This window comes from Maniola hyperantus, chromosome 19, assembly GCF_902806685.2.
Source record: "Maniola hyperantus chromosome 19, iAphHyp1.2, whole genome shotgun sequence".
Classification (NCBI taxonomy): Eukaryota; Metazoa; Arthropoda; class Insecta; order Lepidoptera; family Nymphalidae; genus Maniola; species Maniola hyperantus.
Genome location: NC_048554.1, coordinates 2,512,949 through 2,532,388, shown reverse-complemented (window position 1 = coordinate 2,532,388; position 19,440 = coordinate 2,512,949). Strand labels below are relative to the sequence as shown.

The window sequence follows — 19,440 nt, the reverse complement described above, 5'->3', positions numbered from 1 at the left end:
GTTTCTTACCAATCAGCTTCTCTAGTAATCAGCACAGAGAACCTACTTTGTCTTTGTAAATGGTAATCCGACTGGTCGAAAACAAGATCTCCTTTTGCTTGACAGAAATGGTAGAAACTAGAAAGGAATTCGGGAACATAAAATTAAAGTCGAATTATTTTGTGATTTCTTTATTAAATATTTCATTGTTAGAAATTAACTAACGAACGATCGAATTTCATAAATGTTATAATAAAAAAAAAGTTTATAATAATAAAGGACTACAGCTAAAAAATACTGCTCTCGGACTTGGCAGAACTAAACACGAGACATGTTGTAATTCCTGCTGCCCTCAAATTGACCAACGTCAACGAAACTGGTAAGGCTAGGGACAGATTTAGTTCATATTCGGCATGCGGAAATCCGCGCGAAATTCCGCTTCAACCATCCAACCTGAGAAATTTCGCCTCGGTTCTGCGACGTCAGCTACTGAGTAAATTAGGTGACGTAGCTAAAGCAGTGCCGTTGCACTTAATAAGTAGTGGAAAGTGGACCATGTTGCTAACGGCGTATTGTCCGCGCAGATACGACGCTCTGGTATTCTGGTACGTTTTCAATACACGTTGGAATAGAATTCAGTGCGCATTTTTACTCGCGGAATTCTTCTAGATCTGTCCCCAGCCTTCAAGTAATAATTTTGCACTTACATGATCACAACGTAAAATGATAGCCATTTCACAATACAAAGAATATAAAAAAAATATTCTTTCACAATATAAATAAGAGGAAACATACTTATAACACGCCGCGCACCATCGTGAGTAGAGTCCAATCTGTTTTCTATAGTTAATCAGAAGCACAAGCCACTGCGTCAGGTTGCGTTCGTGTTTTGTATGTTTCCACCTAAACCATGATTGATTTTTAACATTTTTTTATTGATTCAAAACGAAATCTTGAGTATAATGGTTCCCACACACCGTCAAGTATATCGTCCAATTTGCATGATAGTTTAAAGGTTTGCGAGATATATATCGGACGTAAGAGCGCTCGTAGATACGTCCGCCACTTACGTCCGATAGTTTGCACAGTTCAGTGTACATTTTATTATCCAAATACCTATAAGTCGCGACAGTCAGCCGCATCCTATTTTGTTTCCACCTTATGGCATGATTTTCTTTCTTTCTCTTGTAAACTGACATCTATATACGATCAAGACTTGAAGGCGTGATCGGACAAATTGAACGCTATACTTGACAGTGTGTAGTCAGCATAAATTATCCGAAACAAAAAAATCTCATCAAAAAGCAATGAAAAATATAACAGTGATTCTTTATAGTTTTAATATGGCCCTATGTTTCAAGGAATTCATTATTAACATATTAAAAACTAAGAAAATAAGCTTCTTGACGAGTTGATAATATAATGAGATTATAAATATAAATAAAAAGTCATTTGGATTTGATTTTTATAACTCTTAGATGCAGAGGTACAAGTTGAATTTAACAGTCTAATCTAAAATAATATATGGCAGTGGAAAAAATACCATAATGGTTCCGAATTTCAATTCGCCAAAAAAAAATCTTCTAAAATAAAAACAAGTTTTAACGAATCATATGAATCATGATCTATAATACAATCTTTTGAGAGATATTTTTATCAATAAATGCAAGAAAAAAAACTGCTTTTTTATGAACTTTTTAACTCAAAATATAAATGCATGCAAGAACTTACTTCAAATTGAAAAGAAATTAATACTTATACAAGAAAAAAACATGAATTCACATTGTACCACTGCTTACATACCAATAGGTCAAAAACAATAGAATAAAAATATTTAAATGCAATCAACCGGGCAAACACGCATCTAACATTCCATAAATAAAGGATTATTTTCGTTTATTGCAAAACTAAGACCGGCCGCTCTCTAGTCAACATCTTTACACCAGAAATACCTAGGTACTAACAAAATGTATAGATTAAAATTTGGTACGCTATCTTTGTCACGTACTTTTTCTTTTTAAAGACGCTTCTTTGTTCTCTCTTTCGATATAAGCGTACAAATTAAATTTAAAATAACGATTTTACGAATTTCAATCCATACCTAGATTCATCAATCATCAGACGAGCTAAATTTTAACTTGTTAACTAATTAAATAATTAATTTGTTTCTACGCAGCATCGTAGTACCGGGAATCGTTTGACGGCACGCTTAGCTGGTAGGGTGGTAATTGGCCACGGCCGAAGTTTTCGACCCAAACAGAAACAATTTAGATGTTACTTTCTAAATAGATGTTCACAGATTCGAATGTCGCGCGTATATGAATATGAACACAAAAGCAGCGCTCCCATAGTACAGCTACGTGAAGAATCGGTATGGTTCGTCCCTTTTCGTACGAAAACGCATGCAACGTACTGATGGGCGATCGTGAATGACATTATTCGGATAATTCGATTGTAGAAGTCATTCAAATTATTCGAATAACCTATCAAACCATTCGGATTTGACGAAAAAAGAAAAATATACAAGAATATATTGCGCCATCTCATTTCCTCCGATTCAAATTTCATTACTACTAGTTTACAAGTTCGAATATACATAACCTCATCAAAAAGTAAACTCTATGTTCTGAGGAAAAATACCCAATTTTGTGTAGCAAATTGAATAAATAAACGGGTTGCAAATGAGTAATAATAATATTTACTTATTACTACGACTATCAATTAAAAGTAGACTTTATCCTACGAGAAAACAGCCCAATTTTGTATGACAAATTTTTATATAATTTCTTTATTCGATTGTCATTATTAGTAGTATCAAACCATTCGATTGTTGTAACTAGTAACAATCGCCCATCACTGAATTGCAAAGTGAGCGCAGCCATTAGGCTGATTAATGCTGATTACAGATTTTTAGGTGATTTTTTTTCCAACTGTCTTTACGGCACTGGGTTCTACTAGCCCTTTTGAGCTTCTACATTGCTGAATGTAATAACTCGTACAAGATGTTGACTAGTAAAGTAGCGGTCACAGGAAACACACTAAACTTAACGACACAAAGCCAATAGGGCCAATGTATTTTTATCAACTTAAACACGAAACCTAACCTACTACATGTGGGATATATAAGTTCATTGTAAGGGAGTAACTGATTAGCGCATTAACTTATCTTTAGTTATAAAAATACAGATTCTTTCGTTAAATTAACACTCAGTAATCTTAGCTTGCCGTTTGAGACTCATGAAATAAATGCCTCTTGGGCTTTACGCGTACATATCGATTAATCGATTCTGTCATAAATAAAACATCGATCAATCGAATCGGTATTAAATAAAACACCGATCAATCGAATCGGTCTTAAATAAAACATCGATCAATCGAATCGGTCTAAAATAAAATATCGATAAATAGAGAACGGTACAGAGCAGTCTTCCATTAAATACGAAATTAATTAAAAATCATCCGTCAACGAAAGCATACCTAAAGGAGATCGCAAACGAGCACAAGAGACGCATTTTGCACTACTAAAAATGCGAGCGACTTCAGCAGAAAAGGGTGCGTCATAGAATTGCATTTGCAATCGCCGAACTTTGCTGACGTCATCAGTAGGGTTGATATAATATGTAGGTCTGATGACTGATAATATCATTTGAATACTGTAGGATTACTATGATTTTGAAAACGCGAACGTTGATGACCATTGAGACCATTGAAACACTATAAAGTCAGAGAAAAATTAACTTACAATTTGCGATTTCATGTAATTGTTTGTTTACAAAGAATGTTTCCAATAAAGAATAATAAGATAAGTACAATTTTTTTAGGGTTTGAAAATTCGTCCATGCGTGCACCATGCAAGCACATGACATCATCACAAAATCGTTCGTTCTCTCTTTATATTCAATAAAAAGATCTTTAGAATAAAAAGATCTTTAGTTCCATTTTATTTTGACTTTATAATGCTTCGATGTTAGATGTTTTATCAACGGTGGCGAATCATGAAAACCTAGACTACAGTACTCAAATGTTATTCAAAAGTACGTCAACAGCAACGGACGCGCCGTAAAAATCGCCAACCTTTGTTGATGTTATCAGTTTTTCTTCGATATATCCGATGCCGAGGACTCTCACTGCTGACGTCACGCGTGTTTCTAATATTGAAAAATGCGTCACGCCTTTTAGCCCACGATCACCCACTACATCACTAGTAGTGAATTACGATTCACGAATAATTAATTTGATCTCGAAACTAATATTAAACTTAACGCTAAACGAAATTAATAATTAAATTGTAATCATCTACGATTAGTCCAAGGGTTATAATAATTTTGTATCGATTACACGTTAGGAACTATACTACTGTACAGATATTTTGATCAAAATAATTTCTTAAAAAATATTCATAGTAGCGAGTTAATACTTTGAAGACGTCCACAGTCGCGGCGCTCGGGTCACGAGGCCTTGGCGAACATTGTTTTACGTTAAAATTAAAGGAACTTAGCATAAACTTTCGAACAGAAAATCCCAATCATGGCTGTTTGACAGCCGCACACCGATTGGTTAAAGGCAGAGGTTCTCTGGTGCGTATACAACTATACACGCAATATAGGCTCGCAACGTACACACACGCACAAGTAGAATTCTACTGATGGAATAGTGCCGGGTTGTTTGTAGGTCTGCGTTTTCGTTACGTTCATACGCCCCAAAGAACCTCTACCATAGGAGCTGTCTTACGCGTGGGGTTTATCATATTAAACTCTAGTTTCCCAGAAAAGCTGTGCCGCCACATAACGGCTATGTAATATATAGGTCAGACGGAAAAGGGAACTAACCTAAAATATAATTATAATCATAGCTGTTGTAAACTATCATATAATTCAACTGCCTTGAATACAAAAATTACTATATCACTCCACAAAACGTATAGATCAAATTTTTTTTTGAAGAATGATGAGTACAGAGAAATCTTTTCTGATTTAATATAGCCTGGAATGACGTCACTGAAACGTCGATCGAAATAAGATGGCATCTTTTTTTAAACTAACTTCGGTTCAAAAACTCAGTGGACGCTAAAGGACGGCACCACTATTCCAAGAAACCAAGAGCTTTATGTACAGCAGAACCTAATTTAATAACGCCGGTTTACATGTTTATACATATTTCCGACCATGATTTATGATAGTAACTCGCACGTCCGATCCGCGTCATTTCCAGATGGCGACTGACTGAAGCGCACGAACTGAACTACCCTCATTGGCGAAAAATATCAATGTATTTCAACTTGCGTTATTAAATTAGACCGAATGTACCATTAAGTCTACGATTACACATTACAGGCAAAAACGATTAAACAAATACAATTAATTGTCATCACAATGCCCCGCTAAAAATAGTTAGCGAACATCGTATCACTTGTTCGTGTGGTGTTGCCGAGTTTTAATATTTAGAATATTTTTTTTTATCTAAGACACTACGCTCTACGATCTAATATTCACAGAGATTGATACATTTAGACATGGAAAGGCGAAACAGCGCGTGCGCTCTACACGATGACTCCAATGCTGGTGCGTACACGCCGGCCCAACGAGCACCAACGAAGGGATCCAACGTTAGTTGGGCTTTCGTGATTCGTTGTTACACACATTGCTGAGCAAACGAGAGTCAAACAACATCCTTCGTTGGTAACACATCGAACCGTGCTGTGCCCGCACCAATTTTCAATGGATTAATTTTAATTCTTTAACACATGTTTTTTTTATTAGCAAAATAACTCCAAAATTGGCTCGTCCTTCATCATATCGCAGACGATACGTTATTTATTTGATAATATAATCAATAATTAATCATTAAAAAGAAATACTACGATATGATTAAATACGAGTATTAAAATATTACTTAGTTCGATTACATATATTCATTATATTATATAGACAGCCAATCAGATGCTACTTATGAATAATTATATTCTAGGCAAAAATATTTTCGATACTAAAATAATTTTTAGTCTGCTGTGTTTTCGAAGGGATCCGAAAACAAACATTTATGTTGAAATAACGCTTTTTTTCTGAAATGTATAAGGGTGCCCACAAAAGCGTATAATCTTTGATAATAGAAACCTCTATACTTCTAAGCTTTTCAAAAACTGTCTTCCTCTCGAAGATTGAAATTGATTCTACGCTTGTGTGGAACCAGCTTAAAATAACAAAGTACGCTGAAGGCAACACAGTACAATATATTTTTATATATCTACGTTCACAATAATTAGTAAATATGTAATACTCTTCTATGTAGAGTTTCGGAAAATATTATAATCTATACGTGACTATATAATACGCGACATCGCACATGAAAGCCTTTCTTGAACTGTTTAATTTGCTTACTGGAAACATTTTTCTGCGAATGTTAAGTTACGGTCATATAAAAAAAGTCCTACTTTTTTTCTTTGAAATAAAATAAAAACTCGGATATTAGGATACATTTTGTTAGTTCACTCACTATTGGATACTTCAACTATCATTTTGAGTGACCCAGATTCGTACATAAAAACGGGACACAAACACCGGAATTCATAGTCAACTTAGGGGCTTCTTTAGAGGACGATTCATACGGCGTATGTCATACACAACCTTAATGCATTGCATAAATAAAGGTTGCATATGACACATGTCGTTTGAATGTCCTCTAAAGTAACCCCTACCTATGACTATGAATTCCATTGTAATAGTCTCAGTTAGTCCAATTGTTGAAAAAGTTTTTTTTTATTAAGTAATTGTAAAAGGTGTGATAATACATAAAAAAGGGACTATTTGGATTTGATAAAAAATAATTGTGAGGGTTTTCTATCTTTTCGAACGTAAGCAATTTAAAGGTCTTGTTCTAAAGTATTAGTATTAGTGTTCTAAATATATTTGTTCTAAATGTTACTTCGTAGCGTAAGTTTCGCTAAAAAAATCTTAGCATGTATGGCTGCAGTTGAAGTAATTTTTACTTTATTACAAAGAAACTAAGCTCCGTTTTCGTACGTTATTTCTATTTTCCTAAAACGATTCCATGCGTAAACTGGCAGTCGTTGGAGGTTTTCATGCAGAATGGTCCGCGTTTATGACGATTGTGACATTGTTCATAATGATTGTGTCTCAATGAGTATCTCTGTTGGGGACGCGCGGGGACGCGGCGGCGGCGCGGCGCTAGGAAAATACTCTAGTCTCTACATACATATTATAAAAGATCCTTACACTATCATTATTATTTAATATGGCTCAGATTATATATATTGAAAACAATGAACGATATTTTCGACTGTGTTATCTTAATATAATATATCAAAAATGTTTGTCTGTTCGTTATCTATGTGCTCGCGTATCTTTCCTGATGTAATATTTTCCGGCATAGTTTCATCAATGTACAAAAAATAGGTGCGAGTTGCATTGCAACGCATACCCGGTATATTTTAATTGATTAAATTTGTATATACATACGTCCATGATTGTTCGATAGCACAGGTCTGCAAAGAAATCTTTCAAAGTATCATGGATATGAAGTTAAAACGTGCTGAATCTATATATCTGCTTTCCATTTTTTGCTATCACTACTACTGTACTAATTTATCTCCGTGGATAGATTACAATTATCATTGGGTGCCAACGGGACCCTATTACTAAGACTCCGCTGTCCGTCCGTCTGTCTGTCAGTGGGTTGTATCTCGTGAACAATATAGGTAGAGACCTGAAATTTTCACTGAAGTATATTTCTATTACCGCTATAACAACAAATACTAAAAATCTCGAAACTGACGCCACGAAAATTAAAAATATAAGTGTTATTGCTTCTACGGTGATACGGAACACTTTCTGTGCGAGTTCGACTCGCACTTAACTGATTTTTTGACATTTTAGGTAATGTATCATGGGGTTATTCAAGGGGCGGACCAACAAATTTCTAAAAGGCCGGCAACGCATCGGCGGCGGTTCCTCTGGTGCTGCAAATGTTCATGGGCGGTGGTAATCACTTAACATCAGGTGACTCGCCTGCACGTATGCTCGCTATCTCTATTTTAAAAAAATGTATCAGAGTATAACACAGTCGAAATACCAGTCCAAATTGTTTCATCTACCTGTGAAAAAACTGCACTAACGCCAGATCCCCGCTCGTCGCGTGTAAAGCTTTAAGTGGTTACAATTAAATCTCCATTGTTCAATAAATTACATCACCAATTTAAATGCATTTTCGACAGTCATCTTGTTTTGTCTCTTATGTTTAGTTCAAAATGTTTTTTTTTATTCATCGATCATTGTAGTAGCATTTCAAGTCTATTATTAGGCCGCAGAAAAGCTATATTAACAACAAACTATCGCACTGTTCACGTTTATGCTTTGGTCAAACCGAAGAGAATCCCGGCGCAGGATACGGGATGCGCGAATTGGGTATTTGACTACATCGAAAATAAATCTCAGTGATTATTAAATAGAGGGTCTTTCAAAATACGTAAAATCCACTTCCTTTGTTGGTTTTAAGTGTGATAACCATTTTAAATTATCGATTAAACTAAAAAAAGCACGTCAAATGATTGTGACGTCACACACCGGTATTTCATATAATCTCGCATACTAAGCGCGCGTTTTGACGTTTGATAAAAAGTTACTTATTTGACTAGTTGTCAAATACCGTATTGCGAACATTCGCGCTCTGCCCTATCACCCTATTGAAAAGCTATTAGCCAGTTTGGAACTGGAAGCTGCCTTCACTATACTCTATCCACCGAAAGAAGTTAGTATAACGCTCTCTCTGTTACGTAATCCCATACAAATGAAAAACAAAAACTCTGTGGGCGTAAACCATTTTGAGGCACCAACCAATCACAAACGAAACTATGTTTTCGAATTGAATTTTGAATGTTTTTTGAAAACATTGCTGTGATTCGTTGGCCACTCTTTGTTTTTTTTTTTATTCCGATATATGTTAGCCCTTGAGTGCAATCTCACCTGGTGGTAAGTGCAGATGATGCAGTCTAAGATGCAAGCGGGCTAATCTGGAAGGAGTAGATATTATGAACATGTAGTATATTGTGTTTGTCATTTGTATGGGATTAAGTAACAGAGAGAGCCCTGTACTATCTTCTCTCCGTGTATAGAGTATAACAACTTATATTACGTATTTTAGAAATATACGTGATCGAAGTTAGTATAACAAACTGCTTAGCATTCAAATGGGGCAACATTCAGACATTTTCATAGTAAAGTTCTTTGACGCAATAATCGTGGGCGAATTCACTCACCTCAGTCTGACCGAAGCTTTACATACGTCGTGGGTAGTTCGAAAATGATGATTTTTGCAATAATATCTACTTATCGGACACATTAAATCCTACTCATGTTTAAGGAGTTTACTTGTAACCAACATTACGTCGAATAATAATAAACGAACTCATAGGTATTGCCCTTAAACAAAGGCGTGAGTTTAGACAAACGATAATGGATCTACCATGGATCGGTGCAGGATTAATTGTACTTTTAAGATAAAAAAACAACGAAAAAAAACCTATGTTTTAGCTCAATAATCAGTTCAATATTAGGGAATGTGAAATGTGTGAACATTTTTATATTTCATCTGGATCACATGTCATACATTTTACGTTTTTCATTTGCTACTAAATCATATTAGTAAGGGTAGACGTTATTCAATTCACGCTGTAACACCTATTGATCCTTATTTTTTAAAGAACATATTGCACTCTTTAATTTATCTCTATTTAATTTAGCAGAAAATTATGATTTACGTTTTAACCCACGACGTGTATTGGTTTTTTTTTCAGATAAGGCGCCACATTTATCATTACGCTAAAACAGTTAGGAAGACATCAAATTCTAACGCTCAAATTTCATTTTAATAGCAATCAAAAATTTCTCAAAGGCACTAGATGCCTTAAGACGATGGCACAAGCATTTTATTTTACAGTCAAAAGTATACATATTTGCCGCTACAGAATGATATAAATTAAGTAAACAAAACATAGTAATCCGGCCTTATGTAAAATACTTTAATTCGTCCAGGCTATACCTACCCTACAGTTTTATAGGGTTTTAGTGTTTACATAAACCAAATAAATCAAAATGGTGTGTACAAAAAGTACATTAAACGAATGTATTGTTTGCGTCATTTGGACAATCAAAAATTTAATTAATTCTTACGCTGCCGTATAAAATATACGCCCACGTTTTAGTTATTTTTCAACTCGCGCTGTAGAACCCACTTACCATAATTTTAGGTCTCGTTATATAAATTATACCAGTCACGCTGGACCTCAATTTTTCAAACAGGATTCTTTTATCTGTTTACTTAATTTATATGACATCGCGGCAACTACATTAAAATAGCGTCCACATATAAAATACATCAGTATTTGAAACGACAATGGCTAAAGCGACCTCAGTTTCAAACGAATGCTACCACAATAATATTAGTCCTTAGCGTCTACCCCTGAAACGAAAGAGTAGATAGGAAAGACGTTCGTCCATTTCATTAGAGCCGTTTTAGGAAGACGTTCTTTGCCTATAATTATAGGGTTTGCGATCATAAACAAAATGGACGAATTAGGAAACTGGTATAGATTGATTGTCATCATGTGACAAAATGTTAACTGCGTGAGTGAACGAATTTTGTATTTATTTTCGTTCAAAATCGGTTATACTCACTCACGTCGGCTATTATTTCGATTATGTAGCACATTAGATTTATGTAGTGGGCTCATGTAAATTACCTCAGACAAGCAGAAAGCCAAATATTTTGTTGGAAATCAACTCACGTTAAGTATAATATGAATAGCGTATACTTCACCTGAGTTGGTTTCTAAATATACGGGGCGAACAACGTGAGTTAAACTTTAACTCACGTTTTTGCCCCGTTAGTTAGAAACAAGATATTTTAACGATTTTCGACGTAAGTAAATCTGATTTATACTTGACAAGTCTTTTTATATGTATAGATTAAATGTTGATTTCACGATAGATTAAGCTAATATTTTAAAATTATATAACACTAGGATACCGACAAAAAATAAGTACATAATAATTTGTTTCAACTTAACATTTATATTTTGGAAATAGGAAATATGCCGATTATATTGTGTCCCAAATAAAATGGGAGTAAGTATGCAATTCAATAATATTTCATAATAGCCCATTGGTAGCACGATTTTGGTTCACGATTACAAATAACCTTTAAAAACGTAGTGTGTTGCTTCTGGAATGTCTAGTGACTAAACCGATGATTAAAATATAAAAATCCGTTCACTCACCGCAATCCAACAATCTATTTCCACTTGAAGGGTATCAAGATTACGGGGTAGACCCTAAGATCTTCACATTATGTGTTATCGACGGGCCTGATCGTGCAGTCACCCACAGTTGTTATAGGGGTAATTGTGACCGAGCTTGGGGTTGAGGCGGGGACTATGATCGTTTCTGGTGAGGACTGGTCCATTTTGTCGTCCTTTTCCTCGTTATTTGGGGGTAGTTTGACAATCTGACAGTCACCCACTGTCATGATCTGAGTTTCGATTCCTACGGGTGGAACGTTTTCCTCGGGCTCTACCCGTGAACTGTCTTCATCGTCCGAGGATGAATCCGATACATCGATGGTCCTATCGTGGGAGGTCTCTGTAGTCATGCTTTGGTCCGCGTCTATGTTCCGGTCCGGGTCGACACTGGTAACGCCGTAGGAGTAAGCGAGAGGGTTATACATCATCTCGGTAAGGTAGGAGAAATCGCCGAAAGGTAGATTCGTCGCGTTGTAGTTCTCGTTCGGTCTGCCGTCTGGAAATTACAAATGAAATTGGATTTTTTGTCACTACAAATAAAACCTATCCCTTAAACCCTTCGTCATGCTTTAGTAGTGCTCATAATCAGTTGTACACAAAATGCTAATTAAGTAAACGAAATTGATTGTGTCAATTCACATACAAGAACGAAAAATCATACTGGAACATTTAAGAGGTCTTCACACCTTGTCGCAAAATCAGTTTTAAAGTGCAATACAACCAGAACTTTATTGGAAACGCCGCACCGGTTGTATCAAAATTGAAAGCAGATTTTTCTTAAGGCTTTAAAGTAATCGAACTCTTACACAGTAACTTACGAAAATAAACAGTTTGAATTTTGGGCCTATTTATTTATTTAATTTCAGTTTTGTGTACAATCGAACAAGACACAAATTTCTCAGATACTTCGATATTTTCGAATGTATTTACATTTCCTAACAACTTTTATTAAATGCATTCTTAAATAATCATACACGGTTATAGTTTGTTTTGTATTTTTTTTTGACATGCTAGAATACTTTTTACAATTTTTGGTTGTTAGAAATTATGAGCAAAGGAGTCAAGTTAGTATATTTAACATAATATCACATTAATAATTAAAAAGGTAATAATTACGTACTAGGTAAATAATATTATTTCAAATCAAAATGTTAGTTTTGAAGATCCTACTTTGCAGTTGTTCTTTTTTGAAATTATATTTATTATTTAAATTAATAATTAATTTATATTAACTTTAAAAAATCCACCACCATTATATGAAAAGAAAATGTGAATTAGAATAGAAAAGAAATGGACACCACAGACAGGTTTTAAGGGATTATAATGTATGACAGTTTCAGAAGTATTTTTGTCAGGTTTTACTACATTTCGAACTACTATACAAATACCGATTAGTACCGACATATTTCCCAATACTTTTTTGTAAAATATTTTCACATTTACAGACAACGCAGTTGCAGATTTTCTAACATACTTAAATTAGAAATAAAGCATTTAGTGGTACTAGTACTTGATTAGTGGCAATTCGGGTTTACAATACACAAGACAATTGGACTCAATTGGTTAAGCCCGATATTTAGTATCAATCTCAAAAAAAAATTTGTTATTTGACACCTTCATGGTAGACAAAATATTATCTCTCATATAAACCATTGCACAATTATTTGTCTACTTGTTATAATAAAATTATATACTAAGTTTATCGAATCGACGCTATTCATTATTCAAGATAATATAATTAAGACAATAATTTCTGCCCTTAGAAAATGGAAAAGATTGCATTAACTACCATAATATATTACATATCCATACTAATATTATTAATGCAAAAATGCGTCTGTTCTTTTCACAACTCATCCAGTAAACCTATTTTGACGAAAGGACCAGTACCCGTAGTACAAGATTTTACGTCTCACTAAACCAAACCAAATTCGAGAGTCGAAATACTTCCGCGTTACAGTAAACTGGATCTTAAATGCCTTGTTTGAAAGCTCAAGTTTGTCTACACTTCTACAGCCAGCGCTCCAAGCGGAAACATTGCGAAATTAAAATCAGTGGCATTGAATATTTGACTTCAATTCAAGGCTGTTTAGGTCCATTTTACTCTAACGCGGAAGTATTTCGACTCTCGAATTTGGTTTTGTTTGGTGAGCGTAAAATCTTGTACTAGACAGCTTGTATCCCGGAGATGGCTACTTGTAAAAAAACAAAAGAAAAACAGGTCAAATTACCACCTCCTTTTTTAAAGACATTTAAAAACTTAAATCCACGCGCGTCTTCTATTGTCCGTGATAGGTCGAGATGGCAATCGGGGTATGAGGCGGGGGGACGCCTTGTTACAACCGTAGCCTAAGCCGCATATTGCTGAATTGCTATTTCCGAATTGACATCAATAATAACTTGCCAATCAGCAGTATGTGGCCTATAAAAACGCTACATCGCGACCAAATCAGTTAGTTTTCATTCTTCAGTCTCATCTTCCCTGGCTACGGAGCCGGCCTCTGCCTGCCGGCCAGGCTTTAAGATAAAGACTAGAGGTAAGTAACTCCGGCCCGAACCGACCCTTCACTGGGGTCCCGCGAGTGGGATAATCCAAGTACATAAACAATTAGTGTAAAGTGTGGACAATAAAGGGGTGTCTACCAGACTCAGTGGTTGTTTCCATTTGCACCAGACACCCCCACCTAACATCGAGTCTAACAGCCCGAACACCCGAACGTCACCCGCTCTCGCTCGGACCAGATTAGCGCGGGGGCTGAGGGTGTGGAGCGTTCCCCGGTTGCCATTTTGACCTGTCGCGTACTGTAGATTTGAGTGATATTTTATTTTGACTACCAGAATCGTCACCAAGTACCAACCTAATTACGTAGAGTTATATATGCAAGATTATTGAACTGTGTATCACATGTCTGTAAATGGAAATAATGTTTACGAATAATTTAGTTGCCATGCTAATGATAGTGAGATACTAACAAATCTTGCTCATTTCGGCGGCTAGCCCGTACTGCATCGGTATCGACATTTCCATACCTAAACAAACATCCGATTAGAACGTAGCCCCGTGTTTTGGCGTAGCAAAGCTTCAAACATAATAACGCCTTCTCTATACATAAAGGGAACCTCATTAACAGAAGCAATTTAGGTTCTTCTCAGACCTGGGCGCGTTTGAAACCCTCGTAGCTTTAGTTTTAAGTTCGCGTAAAAATTATCATCACTATATCTTACAAATCCAACAACTGACAATGAAAAGGTGTAATTTATTACCTATTTTGAATAAATTATTTGATTTGATTTGATTTGAAGTTTTTCTAGTGCGCTCTCTATACAAACGTAGTTTGGTTATCATTTGAATACTGACCAAACAAATTCAATGAAATTTTGTAGTAGTACGATACGTTCCAAAAATCTGGTGCGTGTGAGCGCGGCTGACGTGTGGGTGTGCCATCCCAACCTGTCGCGTACTGTACCTACATGTCCGATTATTGTACAAATATTGTACATACCGAAAAATATTGTACAAATATTGATAACTGAAGGCAAGATTTTTTATACTTCAAATTCTACAAGTAAGTAGGTATGGGGAACGGGGGTAAACTTTTCAACGCCAAAACACATTTCGCTGCTAAACCATTCTTTTGTTTTCTTTCTACAAATTGTGCTTCAAAATTCTGTTTTTTTTTTTAATTTGGGGATACACATATGTAATCGGGTGTTTAAAAACCATGATAACGGAAATATGCCCAAAAATGAAAATTTAAAAAAAAAACAAATGAATGAATTGAGAGCGACGTCAAAAAGGAAAAAAACAAAGCAAATGCTATAAAGGCGCTCATTTGCACACTCACACGAAACACATAAAACGTGGTAACAAATATAAAATATAGAAAAAAAAACTCTCGCCAAGCCACTTTCAAACCATTGCACGTGTGTTTAATATTCATAATTGTTTGTCAAATATCGGACAAAATGTTGGGTCATTGTTCAAAAGAAACATTAGACTATTTACTGTCCTGTACAAAAAGTTCTGAGTCATTGACATCGTTTATCTAACAGCATCGTAGACTGAATAAAAAAGCTAGACTAAAGTACTGTGTATGTAACCGCGACTGAGAAAGCGATAGCCCGACGTAACAATTACCATTGTTTAGTTGTCAATATTTGTATTAACCGATCAACAACATTTTTATTATACGTTTTTTATGTGAAAACAAGTAAACTAATGAGAAATACAATGATGTCACGAATTTTCAAAGTTTGTTTTGCAACTAAAGTTGAATTCCTTGAAAAAAATCGGTTACGCGATGGGACAAAAAATAGGTTAGTTGCGTCTCTGTTTATCACATTAGTAACTTTATCTGTGCTCTCTTTTTAGTGTGAATGGGAAAGCAAACTTTCCTTTGTCTAGAGTTTTTACTCCGTCTACGAACAGCATCAAATTTCGCAACTAACAAGACGGGATTTTCCTCATTTCTAGATTTGTCATAGAGTGATTACCTTTTTAGGTATCTACTATCTAGTATGGTATGACTATCGTGGTCTTATTTTATGAATAACTAGCTTATGCCCGCGACTTTGTCCGCGTGGACTACACAAATTTCAAACCTCTATTTTACTCCTTTAGGGGTTGAATTTTGAAAAATCCTTTCTTAGCGGATGCCTATGTCGTAATAGCTATCTGCATGCAAAATTTCAGCCCGATCCGTCCAGTAGTTTGAGCTGTGCGTTGATAGATCAGTCGGTCGGTCGGTCGGTCGGTCGGTAGGTCGGTCAGTCAGTCAGTCAGTCAGTCACCTTTTCCTTGTCGATGGAATCAACGCTGTGCATTCAAGCGCACTGTGAGACCTCATATTATTAATGATTTTGAATACATGTGTAAAACCCGACGAATACCCACGGAGTGAAATAGAGAAACATTTTTGATAACAATTTAAATTCAGCTTTATGTACTTTGAAATACGGTTGTGTCAAAGTAAATATATGCGAGTGTATGCACGTACTTGTCTTTGACAGTATTATTCTGTATCACCAAAATAACTGTTAAAGAGCCCAAGGGAGTGAATAAATAAAATGTAAATAAATGGCATGTAATAAAAATAACTTCCCGCAGTTCTCGCGTCCGCGACGCTCTGGGCACGACGCTACAGACGTTCATACGACGACCGAACGATTTCTATAGACTGGTAAGTGGTAACGCAACTGGCATACTCCTAGGTGTCGTTTTACCCAAAAGTGTGTAAACCGGCGCTAGTAACTATGTATCTATGTCGCCACGAATTTGTCTTCAATTTTTAAAATACGAATTAAAGAGCTTTGTTTATATGAAGTTTTATACTATTATTGCCGCGATCACACAATAAAATAGTTATGCTAGTTAGCCTAGTGTCTCACCGGGTTGGGAAATGAAGTAATTCTTCGGCGGGCGTCCGCGTTTACGCTTGAGCAGAAGCTGGTGTCCCGCCAACGCACCGCTCGGCACCGCTCCGCTCGTCAGCACGCAACCTTCCATGTCTGTCGACAAGCATACTTGCTTCATAGTTCATACTACCAACACTACGCAAAGCTACGATCCTCAAAAGGCATCAACATTTGACTTGCAATAAAAAGCACGTGCGACAATTCTTATTTTACCCCTTACAACAATGATTTTGCCATATCGTTTATGGAAAATCTAGATCCGTAAACATACTTGATTCATGCCAACACCACGGAATGCTTAAAGGGTCTTTCCTCAAATGAACTTAACAGTCTTGCCAAAAAAAGCACGTGCAATATTTCTTATTTTACCCTCTTGTTGTTGTAACAATTTTATCACAACAATGATTTTGTCTCATGATTTATTGAGAATCCTGATCCATAGACATAAAGTTATCACATTATTGCTTAATTTATCATGACAATTGCTACTTTGGGGGCTTGCATATCTACTGACAAGCATTCTTGCTTCGTAGTTCATACCAACACTACGCAAAGCTAAGAGTATCGTTTCTAAAACGAACTCAAACATTTGACTTGCAATAAAAAGCACGTGCAAAATTTCTTATTTTACCCCTTATTAGAATGATTTATCACAAAATTGAAAATCCAGGAAGCTGTCAGTGTATTGTGCAACGTGTGCAACTTATCATGACAATTATTGCTACTTGGGGACCTAGCACCGAAGTTTTTATGAATTTAGACATTTCAAATTATTAAGAAAAGTTTGTCTTAAAGGCAATAGTTTAACAATTTTGTTGTTTCTTAAATGGTTTATTTACGCACGAAGTTGCCTCAAAATTTGGCTTAAAATAGAGATGCTTCAAGGGTCATAACTTTTAAAACAAATAGAATTTACTATTTATTGTTTTATAATTAGATAATGGAGGAATAAAGCAATATATGTCTTAGTTCTAAATCTATAGCAACAAATAGTAGAATACATAACAGGCATAGTTAATACGGTTAAATGGAGAAGCGCGTAAGAAGGGCAACCTTAACATAATATTTAAAGAATTCATAAAATTAGTTCTCGTCACGAAATTTGAACTGCCTCGTATTGAATTACAAGGTAACCTTCAAAGTCAGCACTTTTCAACTTTCGTGACGCGTAGGTACTGACTGACTGATACTTAAGATTAGGTAAAATCGAGCTACAAGTGAGTTATAGGGTTCGTTCGGCCGTTCCGAGGTGCTTAACATACAAACTCTCACACTTACAGCAAAAACATACTTGTAACGAGCCACTGCTGTGTGACGAGTTCAATAATTTGCCCCGACACATGTTGAGATCTGTAGAGTGCACTCTGACTTTGCTCAGACTTAAGACAGTACGAGACAGATGTATATCTTCTATCTCTATATAAATCTGTCTCATTCAAACCATGACTTAAGTCTGAGCAAAGTCAAAGTACGCACTAAAGATCTTAGCCTAAGTCCTTGCGTCCTGAGTTCGGACCTACTTTAAACTGTTCGTGTTAGCGCTGTCCATCGACACAATAGGGTATTGTACCCTTTTTTGAAAAGTTTAATCCTAAACTGATAATAAACTACCAAAAAATTTACAAAAATTTTATTCGATCGATAAGTGCAATAAAAATGCAATAAAATTTTGCATTTCAAATTTCGGCGCGAGCACGCTACCCGCCATCTATTTAAGTTCATGAGCTGTCATGACGTCACACGGACGGCGCAACTAGCAGCAGGTAAACGTTGACACCCGCCTAAGAAATACTTCATTTCCACACACGGTGAGATCTTGGTGATATGATTATACTACCTACCTTTATTATTACGAGATAGGCTTGCGCTTGACATTTCACAGTCATGCTTAATAGAAAGCAATTATGAGGTTTAGGTTGGCTAGGATTCCTTCTTGCCTTGATGGTACTCCAACGGCATAAAACATGGACGCCAGAAGGGAGTTCCACACCTTAGCGGTTTGTATCAAGTAAGTTCGTTCGAAGATGAAAACTTTAAAACCTACTTAGTACTTGGTTACTTCGCATGACTTCAGCAGTGAAACTTGAACGATCCTATCAAAGACAACAGCATATTTAGGGAAACTATTCCGTCGTACAAAAACCTCTAAACCAGACTGAATTGACAAGTTTAAAATACTGCTAAACCTCTTCGCATGAAAATACTGAATAGGAATACTACTTAGTTTCAAGTTTGAAGACTTCTGTACAACTGAATAAGTACTATTGTTGAGTTTACCAGTTTTTAGTGTAAAAGCTAGTAGTAAAATTTTTAAAGTGCAGTATTTTATTTGAAAATGAGTCAGCAAAAGGTTTTTATCCTATCACTAGCTGCCCCGGCGAACTTCGTACCGCCTATCCGTCGCGTCGATTCAAATTTTTTAAATTTTTCTCTCCGTAAGAACCACGTACTTCAAGGAATATTATAAAAAAAGAATTAGCGAAATCGGTTCAGCTGTTCTCAAGATTTGCGATCAGCAACACATTCAGCGATTCATTTTTATATATAGAGATAATAATATAGTAAGTAAAGAACAGAGCATTTAACCTATGGTACAAACAACTTGGTACTTCAAAACACCTCTTTTCTGTTTGGTAGCCATTTTAAATATTACTTCCATCCGGATAAAAGGTTTCTATCCTATCATAATATAGTAAGTAAAAAACAGAGCATTTAATCTATGGTACTTCACAACA

At 35.7% G+C, this 19,440-nt stretch overlaps 2 protein-coding genes across 8 annotated transcripts in view; one reads left to right on the top strand and one right to left on the bottom strand.

Moving 5' to 3' along the window:
• The window catches only part of LOC117991244 (H/ACA ribonucleoprotein complex non-core subunit NAF1), a 135,840-nt gene that overhangs the window by 6,272 nt on the left and 110,128 nt on the right, over positions 1 to 19,440 (top strand). The gene's annotated exons all lie outside the window — the stretch shown is intronic.
• The window catches only part of LOC117991220 (zinc finger and BTB domain-containing protein 44-like), a 44,208-nt gene continuing 35,200 nt past the window's right edge, over positions 10,433 to 19,440 (bottom strand). For 2 of the 6 annotated variants that reach the window (XM_034978771.2, XM_034978776.2), the window contains 3 exons: positions 16,679 to 16,798; positions 14,264 to 14,320; positions 10,433 to 11,786 (listed from right to left, as the gene is read on the bottom strand). In XM_034978771.2, the coding sequence (XP_034834662.1) occupies positions 11,338 to 11,786; positions 14,264 to 14,320; positions 16,679 to 16,798 (626 nt within the window). In that variant the 3' untranslated portion in view covers positions 10,433 to 11,337. The remainder of the gene's footprint in view (positions 11,787 to 14,263; positions 14,321 to 16,678; positions 16,799 to 19,440) is intronic. The other 4 variants (XM_034978772.2, XM_069504887.1, XM_034978773.2 and 1 more) reach the window with 3 other exon arrangements.